Here is a 27,623-nt window from a genome sequence, read left to right as displayed (position 1 = left end):
CGTACTCCCTATGCTAGGATGACCTTCATTGATCTGGGATCAATGATACTGGTCTGGGACCAGTGGTAGGAGTTGTACCCACTATGACACTGACTTCGGGTCAGTAGAGGACTAGTCTAGGACCAGTGGTACATACTTTGACACTGACTTCGAGTCAATAGAGTACTGGTCTGGGACCGGTGGTAGGAGTTGTACCTACTATGACACTGACTTCGGGTCGGTTGAGGACTGGTCTGGGACCAGTGGTACATACTCTGAGACTAACTTCGAGTCAGCAGAGTATTGATCTGAGACCAGTGGTAGGATACCTAGGATAACCTTCATTGATCTGGGATCAATGATACTGGTCTGGGACCAGTGGTAGGAGTTGTACCCACTATGACACTAACTTTGGGTCAGTAGAGGACTAGTCTAGGACCAGTGGTACATACTTTGAGACTAACTTCGAGTCAGTAGAGTACTGGTCTGGGACCAGTGGTGGAGTTGTACCTACTATGACACTGACTTCGGGTCAGTTGAGGACTGGTCTAGGACCAGTGGTACATACTCTGAGACTAACTTCGAGTCAGTAGAGTATTGGTCTGAGACCAGTGGTAAGAGTTGTACCTACTATGACACTGACTTCGGGTCGGTTGAGGACTGGTCTGGGACCAGTGGTACACACTCTGAGACTGACTTCAAGTCAGTGGAGAATGGTATGACACATTATCGATCAATTCTTCTTCTTCATGGTTGAGCAGAGCTAAGCAAAGCAGAGCAGAGAAGAGCTGAGCAGAGCTACCTGAGCTGAGCTGCGCAGAACTGAGCAGAGCAGCACTGAGTTGAGCAGAGCAAAGCCAGCAGAGCTGAGCAAAGCCAGAAAAGCTAAGCATAGCCAGCAAAGCTGAGCAGAGCCAACAGAGCTGAGCAAAGCAGAGTCGAGCCAGCAAAGCCAGTAGAGCTGAGCAGAGCTAGCAGAGCAGGGCAATGATGGCAGAGACAGTACAGTCGGACATATGGATCAGCGGATGGAATTCTCCCTAGTTGAGAGGGAGTGTTAAAATTGGTACTAGGGCCAAACTCCATGTGGGTCATCTTATTTATGGCAGTTGATATTTTTATTGGATCCCTCCCATCGAGAGGTGTAGGATTGATCTAAAGATCATCTGATTCAGATAAGTATTCATGGAGTTATGAATTTATTTATGTTACAAGACAAATTGTCAAGTCGGCCAGCAACTTGTGTAGGCTCAAAAGCCCAATAGTCACGTCTATTCATCATGTACGTTTTAGTATAAATAGGTGAGGACTTGAAGTCATTTGAGAGACACTCTTCATGTAATCTCCTCTCCACGTCTTGGGTTTTTGGAGAAGGAAAGACACTAAAGAGTACGTTGATGCCATAGCTGCAAATGATGCCCTAATCCAACGCAGGTCATGAAGACATCTATCCGCTGGCAAATGAAGACACCTAATACGCAGCAAGAATACCTGATCTCACAGCCAAAGAAGCACAAGAACTCGCATGGAAACTCGTGCATGAAAGGGCAGGTTCGTATTAAGATATGATTGCACCTCGACTAAGGTATTAGGTGCAGTCATGTTCAAATTTCGGACGCAAGCATGATGACGCTGTCAAGGCATGATGACGTTGTCAAGGCATGAAGCCGCTATCAAGGTATGAAGCCGCAGTCATGTATTGGACCAAGGCATGAAGACGCAGTCAAGGTCATGTAGCTGTAGTGAGATAGAGCCGCAGGCATAGAAGCATGGAAGCCGTAGTGATAACGTAATGAAGCACGTAAGAGTTGCAGGCATAAAAGCACAATTGGCCGCAGTCAAGGGTTTGACTGCACCTCACTATAGCAGTCATAAATTCGGGTACTTTACAAATGTATCACTGTGTATCCTAGCAGCCTCAGCGTATATATATATGATAGCACTCAGTCTAGTCATGCAAAGATCTGGCCGCAGTTAAACAAGAGAGTGTATCTACTTATTACGCAGCCCTTATTCACTGCTCTAGGAGGCCATTATACATTGGTCTTAGATACCCTAAATCAGCATATCCTTTGAGTATTGTATGCTTGAAGGAATCTGTAACATAGCCTAGCTGCTTTGCTAGGCTGCAAGCCATAGCAAGCAGCTAAGGCTGATATACATATGGCAGTGTAATAGTGTTGCAGCATGATGAGCAATGATGTAAAGGGCAGCATGATCAGTAATGAGACTGTATGATGATGGAAGATGCAGCATAATGGGCAGCATGATGATGAGAGCAGATGAGAGCAGCTCAGTCATCAAGGTCCAGCACTGTGATGGTACAGCATGGTGCTACACGGTAAGGTGCAGCAAATGGACGAAATGAAACACTACTATAGGTGAAGCCGTCACCTTGGAGAATCAGTTGAAGCAGAATGTCTTCAACTGATCTCATGTATCATCGTTATAGGAGATGATCTATGCTCAGATCTAGATAAGTCAAAGTGTTCGCTTCTGTTGTAAATGTACTATCTCTCTCTCTGCTGAACTATGAAGAACATAAAAGAAGAATTGATCAAGGGTTTCCCCACATTGTGGGGTTTGTCCTTGGCTAGCGCCACATTTTGTGTCCTCTTGTCTTGGCTTGTCTTCTGCAATTTATATTCATGTTCTATCTGCAGTTTACTTTAACGCTGATGTGATTGCTAACTGTGAAATTTAAATAAATTGCTCTAGCATAGAACATAGCTAAAATTAACACTTTCTTACAGACTATATAGTCTGCCATTGGTACTCTTCCACCATTCTTGTTTATATCTGTCATGTTTTCTTGTCACTAGTCTCCAATTTCCAGGTTGTCACTGTCATGGCCCATAGAAAAGCAGCAATCTTTTTGTTTTGCCCTATAGAATAGACACAGTTGCTCATTCTGTAGTATTTTAACCCGTCATATGTTCCCTAAATAATCTCCTTTGCATTCACAATTTCACAGACACATCACTCTTGCTCTATCCACAGCCTTTACCTAAAGGCAAAAATAATTGCTACACCTTACTCAAACTCCATATCCACCATACTGTCATGTTTCCTCCCTACCTACCTGGACCTCCAAAATGACAATCACTTTCAAGTTTTCAACAGTTTCACAGATTCTATGAGCATTCATATTCCCTTGAATTTACAATATTATGATATAATTACAGTCTGTTTGATCAAATCTGCAAAGATTCAAAACCACTGTACACTCTTCCACTTTTCAGGAAAAAAATGCTTTTCACACTAAAATATTTAGCCATGTCTAGTTTGATTCAACTGTGGCCATATCCATACCACACACGGCTTACATATTTTGGGAATTTAGTGTTTCAATAAATTTCATCTTTTGTAATATCAACTCGTGCAAATGTCTTTCCACCAGGTGACATCTTGATAATCCTTTTATAAACTAGTACTGCCTTCCCATCTGGTAATCTGACAACCTCTCTTCACCAAGGGGTTATTAAATTGATCCCGAAGAATGCCACCTGCAACACTATTGAGCTATGGAGACCCATTACTCGTATTAGCATCTCATACAAGATTCTGGCTAAGGTTCTTGCACTTCGAATGCAAAGAATTGCTTCGCATATTGTCGAAGAGGAGCATATGGAATTTGTCCAGGGCAAGTTCGTCCTTGATACTGTGATTTTGAATGGAAGGCCATGGACTGGGCTAGAGAGACTGACCAGGCCTCTTTTTTTCTCAAAATTGATTGTGACAAGGGCATATGATAGTGATGACTGGTCATTTCATTACAGAGGTGCTTCAGTCCCTTGGATTTGGCTCCAAGTGCATTGCCATGGTGGATACCCTCTTCTAACACCTCAACTTTTGTTTCTGTGAACAATAACTAAACTGATCATATTCCATTGCATCACTCAATCAGACAAGGGTGCCCTCTTGCCCCTAATCTATATGTTCTAGTTGTTGATGCTCTAGGTTTATTATTGGAGTCGGCTAGGATGCAAGGAATAATTCAGGGTATTTCTCTTCCAGATGCATCCAGAATGGTCAATGACCATTTTATTGATAATTCTCTTATCTTGATTCAATGAAATCAAAACTCAGTGGAAGATACTAGGGGTTGCTTGGGTATTTTTTGCAATGCTTCTGGAGCAATGTTTAGTGAGCAAAAAAAATGATTATCAGTTGGCTAGGCTTCACGATGCACTAGCTTGAGCCTTGGATCCCTTCACTATGGAATTGGATCCAACATAGGGTGATTGTCTGGTACCTAAAAACTCTGTCCAGTATTTCAGTTGTAGATTTGTGAAATTGGTGCCTGGATTCAAGAAAACTACTCATTTGGCAAGGGGTAAGGATCTTCCCTCTGCAAGCACACTAACAATATGTTTCCTGCTAGCTTGCAAAAAGGACCCAGCTCAAGAAATTGCAGCAAATCTACAAGTTTTTTTTTTATGGTCAAGTATGGAAGTGAGAGTATTATGCCTAGTGAAGAGGTCATTTTTAACCTTATGATGCAGTCACTCAAGGCCATATCTTTGCAACAAAGCAAATAGTCAGATGTCTTGAAGGTTCTGCTCCATGGTAGACACTCTTGCCATACAAATTCTAGTCTGCTCAACGTTCACTCTTGGTCAAGGTTCTTTCAAGTTATGTGATATGATATCCTCCCTACACCTCTAAGATTTTTGGGTCAATCATTTATCAAAGCATGTGGGAGGCTTGGAAATTTGTTGCCTCTTTGGTCAAGTAGAACTCCTGTAGGAGCCATGCAAGATAAAACTTTGCCTGGTGCCTATCCAGAGTTGGTTTCATCAAGGTCATTGTATTGTTGAGTGTCCCAGATCTTATGTGCGCAGATTGAGTAGGTAAGCAATGTTCTTTGGACATATCTTAGAGATTTTGAGACCAAGTACTAAATGGATCAGAGATTGCTTGCTCTTCAGAAGGTCATGTTGGCCTCCGACAAATCGACTCTCAAAGATATAATAAGGTTGACCCCCACTAAAGAGAAATATAAACTGAATTAAGATATGCAAGGTCCTCCATGCTAGGATTGAGGTTGGAGATTTGAAAAGTAGCTCGAACAATATCTCACTAAGAAACTTTACTTGCTCTTAGACCAAAAGTATCCTTCATCTCCTATGTTCAATGCTATATTGAACTTTCTGATTCAAAGGATCGATAAACTCAATAGTTGCATGGCGTTTGGACTCTCTGCTTCATCTATAAGATCCATGTTTTTGTTTGGTTGGTTGCTTACCCAGTAGTTCCACCTAAAGCTCACCCATGCTAAGGGTGTGTAGACAGATGTCCATTGCCATGTTGCAACAGCTCAAAGACATTGAAGCACGTCTTCTAGGAGTACAACATCCATTATGGACATACATGTATGTGCCTCACTTCATGCTCTCAAATAACAGCACATGAGAGGTACATACTCAACATTTGTTGGGCGTTGTCCTAATGGTCTTACTTTTTTACTTCAGTTCAAATGTCATCGTCATCCAAGTTGTACAGTAAATGAATTTTCAGAAATGCATTAGGAATGTCAATGAGAAAATTATAGTCCACGCTAATAAGATAAAAAAAAATCTCTTATAAGTGAATATTGCAACTAAAGCAGATTCACAAAGTGATAAAATGTTTAACACTGCATGATGTTAAGAAATCTAACATGCCAAAGGGGGACAGACACTATGATTTTCTTTGTTTCCACTTTGCACAAGAGTCCTATACCCATTTTCCTTTATCAAGAAGGGTGTAAGTAGGCATGTTACAATAAGTTTTTGGCATGTAGGGATACAAGCAGGTTGGGACACATGCATGATGTTCAAAAGTGTAACTAGGTTCGGTCTTCATAATGATATGTAATTGTGATTTTTGTAAATGATGTAAAGAAGAAAAATAAAATTATTATTGTAATGCTTGCTTCATGGGTTTCATGAGCAAGAGATTTTATTTTTAGATGGCTCCCATTGTGAGCCTTTAGGATTTATCAAAAGGAGTCAATGCCATACCCTTCTCGGGCATGTTACAAATGTATACGAGTCTAGAATTGTCAAGAAGCCCTCCAAGACAAGCACTAGTTACTCCTCTTCAAGTCAGCCTCAAGATAAAGTGAAGAACTCATGTCAGCTCACCTAATTTGGAGACACAACCCTTCATAAGATCATGTCGGCTAATATTCATGGGCAGACTACTATAAATAGGCAGCTCAGCCTATTCCACAGAAGCAAGTTCGGATATCTCTGTGAAGGACCTCGAATAAGGATACGGGATTGCAGAGATAAGTTCGGTGCTATCTCACAGTCAAGGGAAAATCTGTCTCGGTAGAGCAAGGAGAAATTTGGTGAAATTACAGTGATCAAGGTTCGGTATTATCACAAAGAAGGTCTCTCTGTCTCGGTGTCATGACAGTTCAGAAATACAGTCTCGCTGCCAACACAGTTCGTTGCTACCACAGTTTGGTGACCATCTCAGTGTGCTTGGATAGGAGATGATCTCAGTATATCCACAGTTCATTTTTTATGCTATCTCTGTAACTTTGTTTCGGTGCCTCCACAGTGAGAAAGGCTCGGTACCACCACAGTATGAAGGAATCGATAAGGACTCAATGCCATCACAGAAATAAGATCTTTGTGTCATGTCAGTGACAAGGTCTCAGTGGTAACTATGTCTTGGTGCTAAGAAGGTCGAAGCGGAAGAGGAGTCAAGAAGAAGAAAAGAGAAGAAGACAGTCAAGAGAACTAGTGTCTTGGTCTTGGAGTGGCTAATAGGTCAAGGGTCTTGGTCTTGGGAAATCTCTATAAGAAGAATTTGTGTGGGTTTTACTCTCAAAGAGAGAGGTTTTGGCCCTGGCCCCTGGCTGATAGCCTACATTCTGTGTCTCTTGTCTATTTATGTTCATGCATTGGAGCTGTTTGATGAAGAAGAACACTAATAACCTAAGTAAAGAAGATCCTAATCTAAAGAAGTAAAAAGCACTCACAAGCAGTCACTAACTATAGAGAAATCACCTAACCACTGATGCCCTAGATTTCTCAACATGGAATCAGAGCTAAGGCAACAGTTAAGGAAGGGCATCTTACCAAGGGGCACTCAAGGATAAAATTTTGAGGAAGGCATCAAAGCAAAGATCATCTTGAAGACAAGATCTTCAAGGAAGCATCATAACCCTAGATCGAAGACGAAGTCTACAAAGAAGTTGGGGGAACCCTCAAGCCATCTCAAGAGACCACAAAGACCCTACATCTAATCAAGTTGAAGATATCTACGAGTCAAGGTCACTTGAAGTTTATTCATCCAAGAATAGCACTATAAGATCAAGATTACATCATCATCTTAAGGAAAGCAAAAGCCCTAGCTCAATCAAGGAAGCATTTCTGGGATCCAATCTCAATCAATTTGAAGTTGAAGTATCTTGAAAATTATTCATCCATAAAAGGCTAGATCAAAAGGTGTTGTCATAAAAAGGGCAATCTTCTCTTTATTGAAGCAAGGATTTCACTTGGTAGAAGATCATCCAAAAGGGGCACTAATACATATTCGTCAATCATCAGCGAATCGATCAAAGTTGAAGATTTCATCTTTACTTGACAAGTATATTTTATTCTATACTCTAAATCTGGTAAAATGACTTCAGTTTGCAAGGAGATCTACACGCTGGTTGGGTCACCAAAACTTCTTTGCATGGAAAAAGAGGGTAGAAATAGTACTCGAAGAAAAATGAAGTCATTATCATATCAATGGAAAAGTCTCCAAACCATCCGAAGGTCAAGCACTATCTGAATACATGAAAAAGAATCTAAGAGCTCAAGGGATTCTTATGGAATCTGTCAAAGATCTCCTCCTTCCCCATATAGCAAGATTGGAGACATCAAAAGAGATACATGATAAGCTGGTGGAATTATTCTCTGAAGATGCAGTAGAAGGTCATATCACTTAAATCTGATCTACACAAATTGAAGGTATCAAATGATAAAGGATCATCTTCATAAAGATCTGGGAGAGATGATTTCAGATAAGGAAATGATCTCCTTTGTTCTAAATGCACTAACTGATGAACAAGGTAAAAAATGACTATGAGGATAAGAAATCTATTCCATTCAACAACTTGTGATCTCTATAAAAGATAGAAGAAGACAGGTTGAGGACAAAAAGTGTTCAAACATTTGTCGAAAGGAAAGAAGAACATAGCTAAGATTCAATGCTATAAGCATTACAGGAAAGATTGTCCTAAGCCCAAGAAGGGCAATAACAAGTAAGATAGAGAAGAAGTCCATTTCACTGAAGAAGTGGAGGAAGCTGAAAAAGAAGATATCCAAGGAAGGGGAAAAGCATTAGAAGTAAGAGCTTGTGACATCACCATAGGAAACTTTGAAGGATATAGCTCTTGGTGACCTCATTAAAAGCTCAAGTGACAATTATGAGAAAAAGGAAAATGTCATCTAGGACAAGTCATACATTAGTTAAAAGGAAACATCTATTGGAAGGGGATATGCAAGATCCTCAAGATTATCCGATGGAATCCTCATCAGAAGGTTCACCAATCTGGAAATGAAGCAAGTGTTTCATCGGGAACTCCAACTTGTGGAATTCGTGTTAGGATATTTCGACACATAGAAAATAATTAAGTATAACTTGGTCTAGTGTATAGTTAGGTAAATTGTCTTTCTTTAGTATGTACTTTTTGTAACTTACGATCCGACAGTCGCGATATGTTCTAGACATGAAGTGATCCGACGATTCATTCTCTCCTTGGTATCACTGACACTTGATCTGTGGCCTAACACCCAATTGGTCCATGATCTCTATTTAAATAGCATGGAGGGTCATTTGTTAGTGACTGTTCATGAGAGAAGCTTATGTAAATTTTCTTTCTTTTACGTTAATAAATTGCCTGAAGTGGCCGTGTTGGCTCAGGTCGTGGACTGTTTCACTCTTTTAGGGTTTTAACCACGTCAAGAATATTGGTGTACTGATCTGTGATATGTTTGTGAGAGGTGTCTTTTGGTGTTCTGTCTAAGGAACTTACACTGTAAATTCCTACATGGTATTAGAGCTGTTTGAGGGTTGCATCCATTGGTGATCCAAATCCAAAGCCAGTACAGTTGCATTCGACTGTCGTTTCCTAGATCTATTGTTTATGACTACTTTCGGGCCAAGAGGATTGCTCTATTGTGTTAGGAGCATTTGTTCCAGTGAGGAACACCTTTTGTTTCACGCGAAAAGGTTTATGGTAGCCCTAGCTACGTCATTTTTAAGATCTGGAGGTATACAGTGTTTATTTGCAGTTATAGTTATTTGTCTCTCTATTTATTTCGGTTTATAGTCCTATATAAAATAATAATAATTAGAAAGACCAAAACCAAAACAAATAAAAAATAAAAAATACTGGATCTATACCTTTCATTTCTGCGTATGCTCTTTGCCCTGCAACTTTGTGTGATCTAGGCAAAACCAAAAACAGAAAGAAAGGTTTTTTCCGATGTTGCAGTAATCGTTATTGGAATAATATCGGCGAGGGAAAAAAACGTAAAATACAAAAATATTCATTTTTTTTCAATTCTTTTAATATCTAAAGCATCTACAACATAAAATAAATACGTTGACACATAAATATGATAAAAGAACTAATATATAAGATGTGTAATATCATTTCTAGTGCTACATCACACATAACAGTGAATCATGTCTTGAAGAGTCAGTCCTGACTCCTGAGTCCCAACTCGGCCTCAAAATATCAACAAAAAATATAATAATGTATCTCATATCATGAGTCATAATGTCATGTACAATGAAATGAACCAAGTAACTACTACCACTGATTTCCTCTGCCCCTCTTGCGAGAAAATGCAATAGCTTTCCCTCTAGATGTAGATGCCGGTGGAGTTGGCAGTGGACTCTGCTGTGCTCTAGAAGCTGAAGAACTAGGAGCTACAGGAGGTAGACCACGTCCTCTACTGGTGACAGGGGTAGCCTGGGTAGGTTGTGTCACCTCCTCCTCCTGTTGCTCCTCATCAAAAAATCGGCCAAAAAAAAATATCTTTTTTTTAATCAAGATCTTTTCAAGTTATCGCGATTTTTTGCAAAAAAAAATTAACGTAAAAATCGGGCGATAATATCGCTAAACTCAAAAAATCGCGATTTTCGCAACACTGGTTTTTTCTCATGCGTATGCTCTTTTCCGCTGCGCCTTAGTGTGATCTCAAAAAATAAAAAACATTGAAGAAAATATCTAGTTTCCAACCAAATCTAACTTTAAGCCATAAGGCTTGGATACTTTTGCTTTTTCGTTTGGCTTGTGTGGTTGTTTTTTTTGTTTTGTAGGCAAAAAGGGGTTTTTCAAGTAAGCACGCACCCCAAAGCTTCAGTGAGCAAAAGAAAGAAAACCCCCCTCCTCCTTTCCAACAATTACTAACCTTTTAAACTAGTTCACTTGGTCTAAAGTTACTTTATGAGAATAGAGGTCTTGGGTTCAAGTCTTTCTTTTTGTTGAGTTACTTTTTCAAAAAACACATGTAACTTATGTTTTATAGTTACTTTTTGTAAAAGTGTTCTCACCTTGTAAAAAGTGAGTCACTTATAATTCTAAAGTCACTTTATCTTTTATTCAAGTTACAATTTAGTGGATAGTTCATAAAGTATCATTGTAAAAGTGACTTTCACTTATTTATAAGAGTAGGTAACATAAAGTAATCTTTTTTTTAAGTGAGCTAATTAGATTAAGTTCGGAAATGGGAGAATTTTTTATTAAATATAACATTATCATCAACTTCCAAACATTCACATGGTTCGTTGGCATCTTCAACAACTTTTCTTCAAAAAGCCATAACTTCTTCATCCGGACGCTGTTTTCAAAGCCATTTTTTTTAATCGGCCTAATTTTTCGAGATCTTTCCATTGGAACACTGAGTTTGGCATATAAGCTTCAGTTTCTTTTAAAATGGAAAGTTCATGCCTAGTTATTCTTGGCAGCACCAACTACTTCCAATGGCTATCATACAAGGTGGATTTACTTAGAAGTAAAAGTCATTATAGAATAGCCTCGGGCCAAGAGTTTAAACCTCAAGATGAAGATAAGCAAACCAAATGGGAAAATAAGCAAGATCAAGCACGTGAATTGACAAGGATGTCTATTTCTCCAGACCTTAGATTCCATATTGCAGAAATTGTTACCCCCGATGAAGCAATGAAAAAGCTCAATAAAGTTTTTGAAATTAAAAATGAAATTAGAGCCCATCAACTCGAAAATTAGTTGCTTACGTTGGACCCCGATAATTTTCTTCCATTGAATACTTGTTGTCCAAGCTCAAGACCCTTAGACTTCTCTTGGAAGGTGTTAAGGTTAAGAAAAAAGATGGTAGCCTTATCTATTCCATTCTTCCTAAGTTAGGACCAACCTACTCTATGTTTGTTTCCACCTTTCATTCTACTGGAGAAGTCTTTATTTCTCAAGGACAAGACTACAAGTCCCCCTCTTTTGATGTCTTTTGTGATTCTTTAATAAGAGAACAAGAAAAACTCTTACATCTTGGTCTTCTTAATACTAGAAACTCTTCTAAGAAAGCTTTAGCAGCCCAACAGCAACCAGGTTCAAAGAATCCTAAAGAGCAGCATCCAAAAAGAATGGTCCTAAACCAAACAAGGGTCCTAAGACATTTCAGTCTCAAAATGAAAAATCAACTCAACAAAATGATAAGGCAACTAAAAACAAAGGGAAAAAGACTGATAGACATTGCAACTTTTGTAATCGTGATGGTCACTTAGAATCAAAATGCTTTAAGAAGATGGAAGCCTTGAAAGAAACAATGAAGAAGCATAACATCCATTTGGAGCACTCTTCAACTTCAACTTCATCTTCAAGAATAACACTTTCTACATGTGGTTGCCAAGCATCTCAGTCTGGTTATGCACTAAATGTATCTTCTTCTTCTCATTCTCATGAGTGGCTCATTGATTCTGGAGCTTCTTATCACATGGCCAAAAACAAAACCATGTTTTCTTCTTTAAATGATTGTAACACCAAAAATTATATATATATTGGTGATGATAGATCTCTTAGTGTTGTAGGGACTGGAACTATTCATCTAGACAATGGTCAATTTAATGAGGTATTATGTGTTCCTATCTTATCATGCAACCTTCTATCTGTATATCAGATAACTCATTCAGGTGATGGTAAAACCGTTGAATTTTCACCTCATGATGTTGTAATTAAGGACCTAAGAGATCCTAGACAGATTTTAGCTACTGGCATTGTTGATTATTCTACAAGGTTGTTTAAGTTTAACAACTTTGGATCATCAACTCTTCCCTTGGTATTTGTTGCTCATAATGATGAAATGAGCAAACTTTGGCATCAGCGATTTGGTCACTTAAACTATCGCTCCCTTCAAAATCTATGTAAAGAAAATATGGTGACAGGTATTCCTATGGTATCTTGCAGAGATGGTGTTTGTTCCAGATGTGTACTCGGAAAACATCATCAGGATAGTTTTGAAAAATGTGCCTATTAGCACGCCTCAGCCCCTTTACAACTTGTGCATAGTGATTTATGTGGTCCACTTCCAGTTGTTTCATTCTTTGGGTATAAGTATTTCTTAACTTTCATTGATGAATTCTCCAAACGCACTTGGGTATACTTTTAAAACTCAAGAGTGAAGTCTTTAACATTTTCTTAGCCTTTAAGTCCTTTGTTGAGAAACAATCTGGACATCAAATTCTTAAGCTAAGACCTGATAATGGCGGAGAATATGTTAACAACAAATTCATCAACTTTTGCACTAAGCATGGAATTCAATTGCAACATACTATTCCATATACTCCACAACAAAATGGTGTAGCTGAAAGGAAGAATCGCATGAAATGGCTAATTGTATGCTTCAATCTAAAGGACTTAGTCTTAATTTTTGGGCAGAAGCAAGTAACTATGCAAATTACATAGTAAATCGCACTCCTACTAAGGTTTTAAAGAAAATCACTCCAAAAGAAGCATGGAACTCAATTAAACCAGATGTAAGTCACTTTCGTGTTTTTGGAAGTGAAGCATGGGCCTATATTCTAGATGAGAAACATAAAGCCTTAGAACCTAAGAGTGGAAAAAGTATTTTTGTTGGATATTTTGAAGATGTGAAAGGATATAGACTTCTTCAACCTAAATACAAAAATGTTATCATTAGAAGAGATGTAAAGTTTGTTGAAAATATATCGGCCTACGAGCCTAGTTTGGCAAGATGTGCCACCTCTCTCTATCCCTTCTACTTCTGAAAATATTCCTTCTTCAGATGATGACAGAGAGGATGACAATCCTCCCCCACCTTCTCGAAATCCTCCTTCAACGCCTCAGCTTCCAAAATGGGTTCGCGCTACTCGAGATGCAGCAAGTCCTCTTGCGGGTGATCCTACAGATCAATGTCGTACACGTTCTCAATTCAATAGAGCCTCTTCTTTACTGGCTCAAGCTTTAGCGAATTATGATCCTGACACCTTTGCAGAACTTCAGACCATCCAGATTGGGACGCAGCAATGAATGAAGAATATCGTTCATTATTGGCTAATGATACATGGGACCTTGTTCCTCTATCAAAGGGACGAAAACTTGTTAGATGCAAATGGGTTTACAGAACCAAATTTTGACCAGATGGAAAAGTTGATAAACATAAAGCTCATCTTGTTGCTAAGGGTTTTTCACAAGTTGAAGGCATTGACTATACTGAAACCTTCTCCCCTGTTGCCAAAATGAACTCTATTTGCCTTGTTCTTTCCCTTGTTGCATCTTTCAAATGGAAAATCCATCAGATGGATGTTAAATCCACCTTCTTGCATGGGGACTTGCATGAAGAAATCTATATGGAACAACCTCTTAGCTTTATACAAACAAAATCCAACCTTGTATGTCGGCTTACGAAATCCCTTTATGGTCTCAAGCAAGCCCCTTGGGCTTGGTATGCCAAAATTGATAGCCTACTTTTAGATATTGGCTTTTCTAGGTGTCATTCTGGCAATACTGTCTACACCAAGAAAGTGGGTAAGTCTCTTATCACTCTTGTTCTTTATGTTGATGATCTTATCCTTAATGGTAGTGATCCCAACCTTATAAACCATGTGAAGTCCAGCCTTAAAAAGCAATTTGAAATGACAGACTTAGGACACTTGCATTATTTTCTTGGTCTTCAAATATTGCAATCCAAGGAAGGTATTTCCCTTTCCCAGTCCAAGTATGCCTGTGATCTTCTACGCCACTTTCACATGGAAGACTGTAAGCCAGCCCCTTCTCCCTTTCAATCTGGAGCCAAACTTTCAATCGCTTGTACTTCCCCTGAAGTTGATGCTACCTTATACCATCAGCTTGTTGGAAAACTTTTGTATCTGACCCATCCCTGTCCTAACCTTTCCTTTGTTGTTGGCCTTGTTTCTCAGTTTATGCAAAACCCACATAAAAGTCATTGGAAAGCAGTTAAAAGAATACTTCGTTATGTTCAAGGTACAGTTTAGTTTGGGATTCATTACAATGCAGAGGCATCTCTCTATTGGTTGGTTTCATTGATTCTGATTGGGTTGGTGACCCTGATGATTGGAAGTCTACTACAGGTTTTGTCTTCACTCTTGATTCTAGACCTACTACATGGGCTTGCAAGAAATAAAGTGTCATTTCTCTTTCTTCAACAGAAGCAGAGTATCTTGGCATCGTTGAAGCTAGTAAGGAAGCCCTATGGCTTCGTCAGATCCTGTCAGAGTTTGGTTTTCAGCAGCAGCATGCGACTACACTTTGGTGTGATAATCAAAGTGCCATTCAACTATGCAAAGATCCAATCCAACATCAGTGATTTATGGTTGGAATTTAGGAAGTTTACTAAACTTCAATTTATGATTGGAGTTCAAGAAGTTGTCACAAGGGGGGATAGGCTCTAATGCCTCCTTCCTTCTCCTATTATGTCATCTTTGTACATCCTTCAATCCTATCCCAAGTTGTTCTTAAGGGGGAATGTTAGGATATTCCGACACATAGGAAATAATTAAGTATAACTTGGTCTAGTGTGTAATTAGGTAAAGTGTGTTTCTTTAGTATGTACTTTTTGTAACTTACAATCCGACGGTCACGATATGTTCTAGACCTGAAGTGATGCGATAGTTCATTCTCTCCTCGGTATTACTGACACTTGATCAGTGGCTTAACACCCGATTGGTTCATGATCTCTATTTAAAGAGCATGGAGGATCATTTGTTAGTGATCGTTCATGAGAGAAGCTTATGTAAATTTTCTTTCTTTTACATTAATAAATTTCCTGAAGTGGCGGCGTTGGCTCAGGTCGTGCATTGTTTCCCTCTTTGAGGGTTTTAACCACGTCAAGAATACTGGTGTACTGATCTGTGATTTGTTTGTGAGCAATGTCCTTTGGTGTTCTATCTAAGGAACTTACCCTGTAAATTCCTACAATTTGTAAGATGATGTTATGATGTTATAAGACATGAAACAGATCAAGGGGTTGAAGCTCTTTTCAATCAAGGAAGTTGCTGAAAGAAGCCTAGATGACCTAAAGGTAAATGAGGTATGTATGATTGTATTCAATACTATAAAGTCATGTCGTATGGTTGCAGGTAACATGGATCACTGCTCTATCTTGAGAAGCATGATCAAAGGAAAGGAATCTCCTCCTATGAAAAAATGTAGGGAGGCATGGGTCACACTAGATGAAATCAACATAATATGTCCTCATATGGAATATGAGGTGATTGACAGTAATTGAAAGAACTCTGATCGGAAATTCCTAGGAATGAAACGTGTGAAGAAAGGAAGGAAGAGATCATGCAACCATGGAAGGAGGCAATCAACATCCAAGAACTGAAAGATTTGACTATGATATCTCCCAGAAAGATATGAAGACTTTGATGGAAGTCTGAAAAAGATGGAGACCCTTGACAATATACATCTTTGGGAAATGTGTCAACTTGTATGCAGGATGTTGATGCCAACAGGAAGATGTCATGATGAAAGACCATCACAAAGGTAATTTTGATTTAAGTGTTCATTTCTTATTTTTGAACAAATATCTAGATGGGCTTATGCAAGACTACCAAGGGAAGAACTGTGGATGTCTTCCAAGAGGACCATGTAGAAGGATGTAAGATCCTTCCAAAGAAGATAGCATGAAGAAGGCAGCATGACATGAAGCAAGGCCAAATGTAGATTGATGGATCACTTTCTAATGAAAGGAATGATGACATGACTAACTCGTGGATGAAAGTGATGGATGGTCTGTGCCCTATGAAGAAGTCCCAAAAGATGAAGACTCCTGACGAAGAAGAAATTCATGACATTGAAGGAAGGACCTCTTCAAGCAGTTGGTTGTCCCTTCATCTCCACCTGAGGAGTTGTTGTAGGTCCCTAGCTAAGAGGGAGCTTGGAAACAAGTTTTCTTGCTTGATAGAAACTTGGAAGCAATATGTCCTCCCTAATTGAGAGGGAGAGATAGACACATCATTTTGGTCTTCAGTTGGGAAGACAGAATGGATGATTGGGTAATCATCTGGCATCTGATGCTCTTTGAGGATGAGATAGGGCATCCAAGATAAGAATGGTCCTGATGGAACACACCCTAAGAACCCGGGTGGGGTATGTTCCAGGAGAGACAATGATAAGGGTGTCTATAAATCATCGGTCTCGCCAACATTGAGCCTTATGGAGAGATAGAGTTGTTAGTCAAGGCCTTGGTATGTGACAATGTTGGTTGATATGACGCTATACAGATGGGTTACCAATCCAATTCTTCTTATGAGAAATTCTTCAGATTGAAAATGACCAAGTACCATTATCAATACCTCCCTAGTTAAGAGGGAGTCTTCATAATGACATGTAATTGTGATTTTTGTAAATGATGTAAAGAAGAAAAATAAAATTATTATTGTAATGCTTGCTTCATGGGTTTCATGAGCAAGAGATTTTATTTTTAGATGGCTCCCATTGTCAGCGTTTAGGATTTATCAAAAGGAGTCAATGTCATACCCTTCTCGGGCATGTTACAAATGTATATGAGTCTATAGAATTGTCAACAAGCCCTCCAAGACAAGCACTAGTTACTCTTGTTCAAGTCGGCCTCAAGATAAAGTGAAGAACTCATGTCGGCTCACCTAATTTGGACACACAACCCTTCATCAAATCATGTTGGCTAATATTCATGGGCAGACTACTATAAATAGGCAGCTCGGCCTATTCCACAAAAGCAAGTTCGGATATCTTTGAGATTCGGATGATATATACGAAGGCAAGTTCGGATGCGATTGCAGAGGTAAGTTCGAATAGGACTGTCGAGGCAAGTTCGGTGAAGGAGCGCTCGGATAAGGATACAGGATTGTAGAGATAAGTTCGGCGCTATCTCACAGTCAAAGGAAAAACTTGTCCCGGTACAGCAAGGAGAAATTTGGTGAAATTATAGTGATCAAGGTTCGATATTATCACAAAGAAGGTCTCTTTCTCTTAGTGTCATGACAGTTCAGAAATATAATCTTGATGCCACCCTAGTTCGTTGCTATCACAGTTTGGTGACCATCTCAATGAGGTCGGGTAGGAGATGATCTCAGTATATCCACAATTTGTTTTTGATGCTATCTTTGTAACTTTGTTTTAGTGCCTCCACAGTGAGAAAGGCTTGGTACCACCACAGTATGAAGGAATCGATAAGGACTCAACTATTAAGCCAAGTTTCTAAGGATAAACAATTTAATTATTTAAGTGACTTAGATCTATTCTCTATCATTTGATCTCACGTGAGGCTTACGATATAATCCTGGCCATTGATGAATTTGAAGATTAGGGTTATGGATTTGGCTTAATGGAATTATGAATAAGCCTAAGGGAGAGGTGAAAGACACATTGTGATTAAGAGATAGATTTTCTCAAGAGTGAGAGACTCAAGGACTAAAGAGAAGGAAAAGGTATGCAACAAGGAATTTCTAGAGCGACATTCGAGGAGGTTGAGCTTGTGGAGAGAGAGGTTGAAACTTGGGAGAGAGGCTGAATTTTCGGGGCAATCTGAAATTGTGTACAAAAGGTCAAGTTTCCAACCAAGTTTGCGCAGAGGAAGGAAGGTCAAGTTTCACTATGCGCAAAGACTATACAGGTAGAGGTTGATTTTTATAGGTGGAGTCGAGATTTTCCAAGGTCGAGTATTTTCCAAGGACGAAAACTTCTCTAGAGATCGAATTTTCCAGTGGTTTGAAATCCAAGTTCAAAGTGTATTGTATTTTTTGTGTATTCTCTATTGCTCAAGGCCCTAATTTTCCAGATTTAATAGAGTGAAGGACGATTTGTTTGGGCAGAAATTTTTGTTGTTCTTGTGGTTGATTTTCCTATTTTAATACCATTGCAATTTATTTTTGAAAGTTAAAAATACCAGTGTATTTATTTTCCAAAGGTTTTCAAAATTTACTGAGCAAAAACTTTTTTGGGTATAAAATAATTGTCGAGGAAAAATAAATCAAACCTAGTATTAAAAGTTAACATGGTATAAGAGCAATAGAAACTCTATGGGGAAGATCGATTTTCCATAAGGGTTTACAACAACAAACTATTAGTTTTCCAACAGTTATATTTTTTGGCGTTTTGGGTATTTGATTTGGAGGTTTACAAGGATGGTTGCAACAAAGTTAAGGTTTGAAGGCCAGTTGGACGATGCGTCACTACAATCCTTGGAAGTAGAGAATAGTATTGGTGTTGATGGGGAATGGGATCTAGGAGTTTGCAGATCAACAACTTGTTCCTCCTACCAGTGTTGCACAACTAGCTATCCATAACCAAAAGGATGTGAAAGCCAAAAGAATCATTCTAGATGGGGTGAAAGATCATGTGATCCCTCATCTTTCCAAAAGGAAATCTACCACAGAAATGAGGGAGGCTCTGACTAAGTTATATTAGAGTGACAATGCAAATAGGAAAATAGTGTTGAAGAAGAAGCTAAGAAACACCAAGATATCCAAGTCAAATACAGTTGCTACATTTCTTGCCAGGATCACACAGGTCCAAGACGAGTTTGGCTACAATTGGGGAGTTCATGACAAATGTAGAGTTGATGAGAACAGCCTTGAATGGCATTTCCAAGCCATGGGCATCCTTTGTCAAAAGGATCATAGCATTTGAGCACTTACCTAATTGGGAGAGGTTATGGGATGACTCCATACAGGAGGAGATTCGAGAGGACATGAGCAAAGTCAAGTGCTTTTCATGGCACAAATTTTGCCACTATGTAGGCCAATGTTTGAAGAAGAAGGGCAAGGAGAAGACTTAGATAGCAGTTGCAGCAAATACATAGGTGAGAGAATTTGCCAACAAATTCTAGAAGGAATTCTCACTTGTATCTTGCCTTTCTGGCACCATAGCCATGGATGCGTGGTTCACGGATAGTGATGCTTCTCATCATCTGACAAAATCACATGATTTGTTCCCCAGTATTTCAAAGGAAGACTCAAAGGTACATGTGGAGCTTGGCAACAATGCCATGTGTTACTATCCAATTTCAGCTTGAGTCAAAGGAGCCTTTGGAGGTGACTAAGGCATTGTTCATTCCTGGATTGACCAAGAACCTTCTAGCAGTCTCAGCCATGGAGGACAAGAGGTATGAGGTGTTCTTTAGAGATGGACAAGTATTTTTCAAGTTGAGAATTCCACTTCGAGCACATGCATAGTAATTAGGAGGAGAGAATTGGACCTATATACAGTAAGGGGTCAACTAATACAAGCATTGGTTTCAGTGACAACTTATGCAATTTATGCCAAAAGCGGATAACACATTTGCATAGCAGGGCATTACCTATTTTACAGGAGACTGTCACTGCCTTCCGGAGTTCAGCATGAAGAAATAAGGTGTTTGCAAAGGGTGTGATTTGGGCAAGTATGCCAAGACTGCTTTTCCAAGTAGTGATTCTAGGTCCAAAGGGTTGTTGGATCTAGTACATTCACATGTGTGTGGTCCTATGTCAATGGGGTCCTTGAGTGGGTACAACTATTATCCTTGCCAGATGATTGTTCTAGGAAGACGTGGATCTACTTTGTGAAGGCCAAGAACGAGGTCTTCAGTTGGTTTCGAAAGTTTATAGTTCTTTGGGAGAACTAGACAGGGAGGAAGATCAAAGTCCTTAAATCAGACAATGGGGGTGATTATACCTCTAATGAGTTCAAGAACTTTTGCAGAGAGGTAGGCATTAAGAAAGAGTTAATAGTTCCTTATAACCTGCAGTAGAATAGGGTTGTTGAAAGGAAAAACATGGCCATCGTTGAGGCTGCCAAAGCCATGATTCATGATCAGAATCTACCTATGTTCTTGTGGGTAGAAGCATGTAATATAGTAGTCTATATTCAGAACAAAAGTCCTCACAAGGTCTTAGGGGACAACACTCCTAATGATGACAGGAGTGACATCGGAGGTGGGGCATTTTCTATTATAATATAAGGAGATTTTACCCTAATTTGTTTTTTAGTAATTAAGGTTTTCAAAAAAATTCCTTTTATACAAGCAATTCAATCTAATTCAAATAACATAATCTTTAATCCATAGTATTGATATCAATGTAAAATAACCCAACTGTCATATCAATACAATGGACAAAATCCAACGGACTTTGATTCACATACAATCAATGCAATAGATAAACCCTAGCTGACTTGACAATTCCACAGAAAACCCGACTTCTATGCAACACATGAGTAAACATATTCTGACTATGTAACTTCAAATAAGCCTTAGCTGACTCAACAGCTCCACAGAGAAAACCAACTTCTATGCACATTGATAAACACGACACGAGCAAATATACTCAAGCCCGTGCTTAATTATCCGCCCCTGACCAAGTCAACGATTTGAGTGTCTATCAATTAGACTTTGCATTCCTTAGTTACGTAATTTATCTCCATATTCGAATTTGTGGCAACGAGTGGGGACGAGAGTGGCAGATAAATAACAATACTTCGTTTGCTTCCACGAATGCTCCCAAAAAATTTGCACTGCTCTATATGATCAATGATCGACTCCACATATGCGACTTGCCCCAACGGTGGTATATTACGCATAGGCCATAGTTCAACTACGATTCGACTCCAAAACAATTCACACAAGGACGTATTGGGGTTCAGCCACGGATAGAGAAAAAGATATGCGATGCCTTTGGGAACCCAGTTGCTTCGTCAATACAATGATCTGCCCAAATATTAATTTTCAGTTAAACAACCCATCTTGCCCACCTTACTTATCTATAATGTTATATCAGCATGTGAAAAGACCTCACTGGCGCACAAAGACCCGTACACAGTGAAGTGATCTCACTGGTAGGGGTAGGGCCCTATCCGTATGATGGAAATCAATATGTGCCCAACAGTCAAACATTCAATAATGAATCCACCGGCACTTATGGTCTTCCAGCCAGACCACGGAAATAGCATGGCAGCTTATCCTAAGAGATTCTATAACACATTTCTTGACAAAATAAAACAAAAAAATATGATTAAAAAATACTATTATCTACTACATTATGGCAAATTTGTGAGTTGGTTTTTGACATTTGTTCTTTTAAGGTAGTAGTAGTCCATGAAATTGCATATATTGTTATCAATCAGAAACAAATGTTCTTAATGCATAATGTCAGCCTTTGTAAACATCTAAATCATCCAGCCCGCTTTTTCAACTCAATAAAAATTAGGCCCATGGGGTTATCTCAATCAATGATCACCAATGTTGCTGAACATTTGGCTACTTCCATGTCAGCAAGTTCACAATTCAAATACCCCTGAGTTAGGCACACCAAATCCACATTGACAGGTTTATTAGGAATGCCATCAATGAAAGTCGTGAAGCATCCCTTGGGTTTCCCTGCAAGGTTTCCCTTGGAAAAAAAAATTGTAAAAGTTAAAGTTTTAACTTTAATATATCTGACCTTTCAATATAATTTGGTCATTTTCATGCACATGTGATCCAATAAACAAACATTCGTTTAATACTGAACTTCACCTCTAGTCGCAAGCCTGCTTTCGATCAATATTCCTCTAATACCATATAGAATTACAAAGGATGCACACAAATAAAGATATATGAGAGATATTGAGAATTATAACAAAGTTTTTATTAAGATGAAAACCACAGTACATCTTGTCTCAATACATTTTATTTATGTGCTAGATAGTCAAGTTACCTAGCTCCTCAAATGGCTAACATTAATTATACAGTGTCTAAAACATTATTGCACAACACACGAAGCACACGTCATTAGAACACTATGCAATAAAATAAGGCACTTCTAAGACTTTGCCATCAACAAGTAATTAGGGTTATTCATAAATTACAATTGTATCAATTTGTAGCAATTAACAAGCATTCCATTATTTACAGTGAAACTGTAGAGTTGAAATCAAGTCATTTGTAAAGTAACTTAAATATGTATGGTCAAAAAATAGTGTTCATATATATAATTGTTGCAAGTCCTCCTTTAAGCAGCTTTAAAACAATTAATTCACTCTGAGCAGGCAATCCCAGAGATAATCACCAAGAAACAAAAATGATTGTTGTATAGAGGTAAATGATCACTTACTTGAACCAATACGTTGTTGGAGATTGTGTACTATTAGAAGCATATGCCACTGTCTCTGGCTCTTCCGTAGAACCATTTGCAAAACTAGGATGTGACTGATGATGGCAAGATTCATCCCAGCTTGCTGCAACAGGTTCAAATGCTGGTTGGTTCAGCCACAAGCTATTACCAGTTGATACTGAAGCCACACTTTGGTTTGGAATTATATGGGTTGTTTGTTGAGAAAAAACACATGGAAGATGCTCTTCTGACTTAAATAGTGGTCGCCCAGTCCTTGGGGGAAAAGGCCTTATAAGGTCTTTGTACTGATCATTGTACTGATCTGAAAAGCCATTTCCATTAGATATAATCCAATTAGATGGCTCCCCTAGAACACCAATCTCACACTGCCCCACCTGTGGTGTGTCCCACATCTGCCACTGTCCTTGTTCAGATGCACGATTTGGACCATCCAGTGAAAGTGATGGCCAATCCCACAGTTGTTTGAACGAAGGATGTTGGTCTCCTGCACAGTGCACTTCATCAACAATTGCTGAAGGCAAGAGTTCCGACAAAGGACACTCGGTAGACGCAGGTTTACTGATTGGGGCAGAAATAGGGCCATAGGCAGCTGATGAAATACCAGATCTTACTGTGTCAGAACACAACCCAGTTCCAAGGTCCAAAGGAAAAGTGTCAAGAGATTCTGTAATAGGTCCTAGCAAGGAGACTGGATCTGGTACATATGACGGGTCTTCAAAAGTATCAGTTTTTCCTGTAACTGAGTTGACAAGAGGCAGACTATCTGGAAGTGGATAAGTACCAGGTGAATTTATGGATTCAGCAGCAGAAACTGAAACCACCACTGAGTTGCTAAATACTGATGGTGCAGAGGCTGTATCAAGTGTTACCGGTGCAGATGATCCAAAACAAATACTGTTGGGAGAAGATCCCAACAAATGTGCTTCCGATGCAGCAGGCCTTGTTCCTGTTTCAGCTGGATGTTGACAACCCAGTTGAATTCCAGTATCTGAGGAAGATGGTGCAGAGGAAGAACCTGACGTGCTTGAAAACAATTGTTGCCATGATTTAGTTTGATTCGTTGCCTTTGATGTAATTTGCGGATCAACTATAACCTACAAAAAAAAAAACTCTAAATAAATCTTTTCTATAAAGTGCAAATAACAGCATATCATATTAAATCATCCAGAAATTGCAGATATGCAAGTATATATGTTGGTAACAAAATCCCTGGGAAACAATAGGACGCATCTTTAGAAAGTAAATTAGTAATGCAACAATTGTTTCTCATTTAGTTCACCACAGACTTCAGCTTCATTTGGTGCGTTAAAGACTCCAAAAAACACAATTTATGTGGGTTCTCCTTAGTTCTTTCATTTATTTGTCATTGTTAAATCTCAACTTTTATCTGATGAAAACAAAGGGAGTAAGAAACTTTTAGTTTTCTTGAAGTGTCCCCCTAGTGATTGAATCGTTACCTTGCTATTTATAACATTTAGCTGATTGTTAACTTAAGCATATTGCTCTTTTTGTATGCATGACATATACATGCTATAGAAAATACAAGATTGTAGAGTTATCGAACAACTTACAGGTGGTTGTGGAAATGTAGTTCCTGTGTTCTTGCCCATGCCATTCATGCCAGGTTTCCCCACTTCTACACTGCCACCATGCATGTTCCCCATGTTAGTGGCAGCAACAACTTGTGGTTTGGACACATCCTTGGGAGTAGTGCCACTGCCTTTACCCCAAACTTTTGCCCATGCCATTCTGTTCCACGGGGAATTGGTGCTCTGTTTGGAATGTAGACTTTGTGACCCATGAGGAATAGACATCTGAGGAGATTCACCAGAATTAACTGGCTTGCCAGATTTCATCCCCAAACTTGAGGCTGTTTGGAGGCTCTTTCCCCAGAATGAAGTCGCTTTACTAGTGTGTAGTCCAGAACTTTTAGAAGGATAAATAAATGAACCTTTCGTATTGTCCAAAGATTGGGAGTCACTGATCTTCGCCGCACTATTTATTCCTCCCTTCATGCCATGGTCATTGCTTTTAAAACCTGCTTCTCCATGCGCTGGGATGGTCTCTATAATCTTACAATTTTCTATTGAATGCTGAGATGGATTTTTTGGCACATCTCTTCTTTCTGTTTCGCCCTTCTTATCGAATTCAGACTTCCTTTCATTTTCTTTACAATTTTTCTTCTTTGCCTCCTCGCCATCAGGGTAAGATTTATCCTTACCAGAACTCTTCTCCCTCTCTTTTACCTTCTCCTGTCGCCTCCTTTCTGCTTCCCTCTCTCTCCTATTATCCCGCTCCAATTCAGGAGCTACCTCTCTTTCGTTTACTTTTTCAGCCTCCAGTTTCTCGTCCCTTAACCTCCTCCTTTCCTCCACCAATCGGGCAACCTCTTCTCTTTGTTTTCTCTCCTCTTCCTCCAGCATTTCCTTCTCCAATCTAGCTTGCCTCTTTTCCTCAGCCTTCCTCCTGGCTTTTTCTCCCTTGTTGCCTTGTGAGTTGAAGCCATCTTCAGCCTTCTTTGAGCCTGCCTTCAGGCTAGCATTTAGTGCTCCATCTTCAGCTGAAGATGCACCATTGAATAACTTTTTCCAAACCCACCTGGTACAAAATACGGAAAAACCTAAAACTCTTAACAAAAAATTTTCAGCACTGGAGTCAGACTGATCCACTGAAAACTGTTCTCCTCCACCAAAGATCCCTTTATATGACACAACATTGTGCCCCCAATAACTTGCTAATCCTAACCAAGATCCGCCCAGTCTAGAACCACTTGCCCAAAGCTGACCACCCATCCATGACTTCCCTCCAGTCCAACTGGCTCTATCTGACAACTCTTTTCCATTCCATAGCCTCAGGTTTTTTCCACCTAAATCACCAATTCCACTCTGTGCAATACTGGCAGGTAAGGGAGCACCACTTGCAGCAATTCCATCAGAATTTCCGTGAATTGCAACATTGGATATATCCAACACAGGCCTTCGAGAAACATGACCACAATATGTACACATAAATCTACCACCTGCAGGATTCTGATCTTTGTATGCCGTCAAACAGTTCCTGCACCTGCGCGTGGCCTCTTTCCGCCATTTCGCTGCCTCTAATGCTGCAATTCTTCTCCTCTCTCTCAAAAGATCACGCCTCTGTTCCCTCCACGCAGAAAGCCGTGGCATTAAGACTTCATACCATCCAAGAGTAATCAAGAGCACGAAAACGCATGCCAGCCTTGGGGAGGTTACCTCAAACCTGAATCCCGGCGGCAACATCTGTGACAATGCCCAGAATATAATCAATGGAATTACCAGCCAGGGCATCATCGTTAAAATTCGCCGGGACCACCGCGATGCTACACAGAGTATACACATTTTCTCGTACACCAAGCGGTCAGGAGCAAGTTGAAAATCTTCCAGCGCACCACAAATTTATGAACTCTGCTCACAACTGCACGCCAGTATATCAATTTCTCTTTAATCGAAATTCAAAACCTTTTTTTCCCAAAACCGAGTTTAACAACCAGTATCCCACCATTAACCGTCTGCAATAATCACAAACCCTGTGCCAATACCGATTCCAGGTTTCCCAATTCTTTAGCCGACATTATACAAGGAATCCCCATTCCAAACTCCAAGTATGCAACCGAGCCGCGGCAATTATATCAAACCCTAGTTTCCCGTTCCCTCACTTAAGTTAAATCCCTGCTTTCCAGCTCCAAAACTTTTTTTTTCCCAAAACCCGTTTTCCCAACGACGAATTCACATTTAAACCTCTGCACAATCCATAAATCCCGTCCCAACAGCAATCCTTAGTTTCCGCAGTTCTTTTAGCAGCCACTCAACCAGATTTCGTACATATGGTAATTACATCAAAACCCAGTTTCCCATCCTTAAGTACACTTGAAACCCTAGTTTCCTTGTCCTTGAAATCACTTGAAACCCTGATTTCCACCCCATTTAATCTGATACCAGGTCTGCAGTATTCACAGAACTGAAGCCACTACAAGACCTGAATTTGCCAGTCTCGAAGCCTGAAACACATTGAATTACAGCGACTCAACATACAAAATTACAATCACGGCCTACCTGAACAGCAGAATATTGAGAATACCTCTTTCATGCCAAACCGCCTGCAAAAATCATGCTTTGGAACAAAGGAGATGACTTGTGAGATAAATAAATATTACAGTCATGGCCTACCTGAACAGCAGAATATCGAGAATACCTCCATCATGCAAAACCACCTGCAATAATCATGCTTTCGAACAGAAGAGATGACGAACGAGATAAATGGATGAAATATCGAAATCCACCACAAGTGACGAAGAAACTGTACGCTTGGCCCAATTAGCAATAAATTGGTCAAAATTCTCTTCATTTCTCTCCCATGTGACCAAAGCCCTTCTTTTGACGAAACTCACATGAAACATCATGACAAAGTCAATTGACCAGGGGAGTGTCTCACGTGTTAAGAAATATTTTCACGAACAGTGTTGGAATCCGTCAAATATTTCAAAGTAAGTTTTTTAATTTATTAATTTAAAAAAATCTTTAAAAAAGAGTAAATATAACCAGAATTGGAAAGGCCAACAAATATAAAGATCAATAAAAAAAATTTGTATTAAGTTGTTTAATTTATTTAATTTCATTTTAAAATAAAATTGTTTTTCCAAAAATATTAAATTTAATGGTGGAAAGATAAGGGTTTGTGTCCAATTCAAAGTTATAGACTAGGATTGAGGTAGTGGTCAAATCAAATGGCTGTATCTAGAAAGATTATATTAAATGATTTTGTGACTTGTGTATTTATAAATAATCAAATTCTAATTTTATGTTTTTAAATTTTAAAAGTTTGAGGTTTTGAATAAACTATGATTGGTTGTATTATTAAGGCATCGCTTCATGTTATGGTTATTGGTTCAAAATGGAGTTGTTTTTAGTGCGACTTTTTGGACTTTTTGGTGCTGGAATCTGGCGGAAAACTTGAGGTGAAATCTTAATTTCTGTTATTTGAACTGGTTTTTTGATTGTATATATGTATGTAACACCTTGTAAAACCCCTAGGGCACTTTG

The 27,623-nt window shown here is 39.2% G+C and overlaps 1 protein-coding gene across 1 annotated transcript in view; it reads right to left on the bottom strand.

Annotated features, from left to right (window-relative positions):
* Nucleotides 1-26,957, bottom strand: part of LOC149138575 (uncharacterized) — a 33,951-nt gene extending 6,994 nt beyond the window's left edge. The window contains exons 1-3 of the mRNA XM_089450380.1: nucleotides 26,751-26,957; nucleotides 24,132-26,581; nucleotides 22,540-23,654 (exon numbers count right to left, since the gene is read on the bottom strand). Of these exons, the coding sequence (XP_089306506.1) occupies nucleotides 22,540-23,654; nucleotides 24,132-25,922 (2,906 nt within the window). The 5' untranslated portion in view covers nucleotides 25,923-26,581; nucleotides 26,751-26,957. The remainder of the gene's footprint in view (nucleotides 1-22,539; nucleotides 23,655-24,131; nucleotides 26,582-26,750) is intronic.
* Between the last annotated feature and the right edge of the window lie 666 nt (nucleotides 26,958-27,623).

The sequence above is a fragment of the Pinus tabuliformis genome, chromosome X (assembly GCF_031772625.1).
Source record: "Pinus tabuliformis cultivar Carrire ecotype Pingquan chromosome X, CPIR1, whole genome shotgun sequence".
NCBI classification, from domain to species: domain Eukaryota; kingdom Viridiplantae; phylum Streptophyta; class Pinopsida; order Pinales; family Pinaceae; genus Pinus; species Pinus tabuliformis.
Note: the sequence above shows the minus strand (reverse complement) of the source record. Positions and strands in the feature narration are given on the sequence as shown.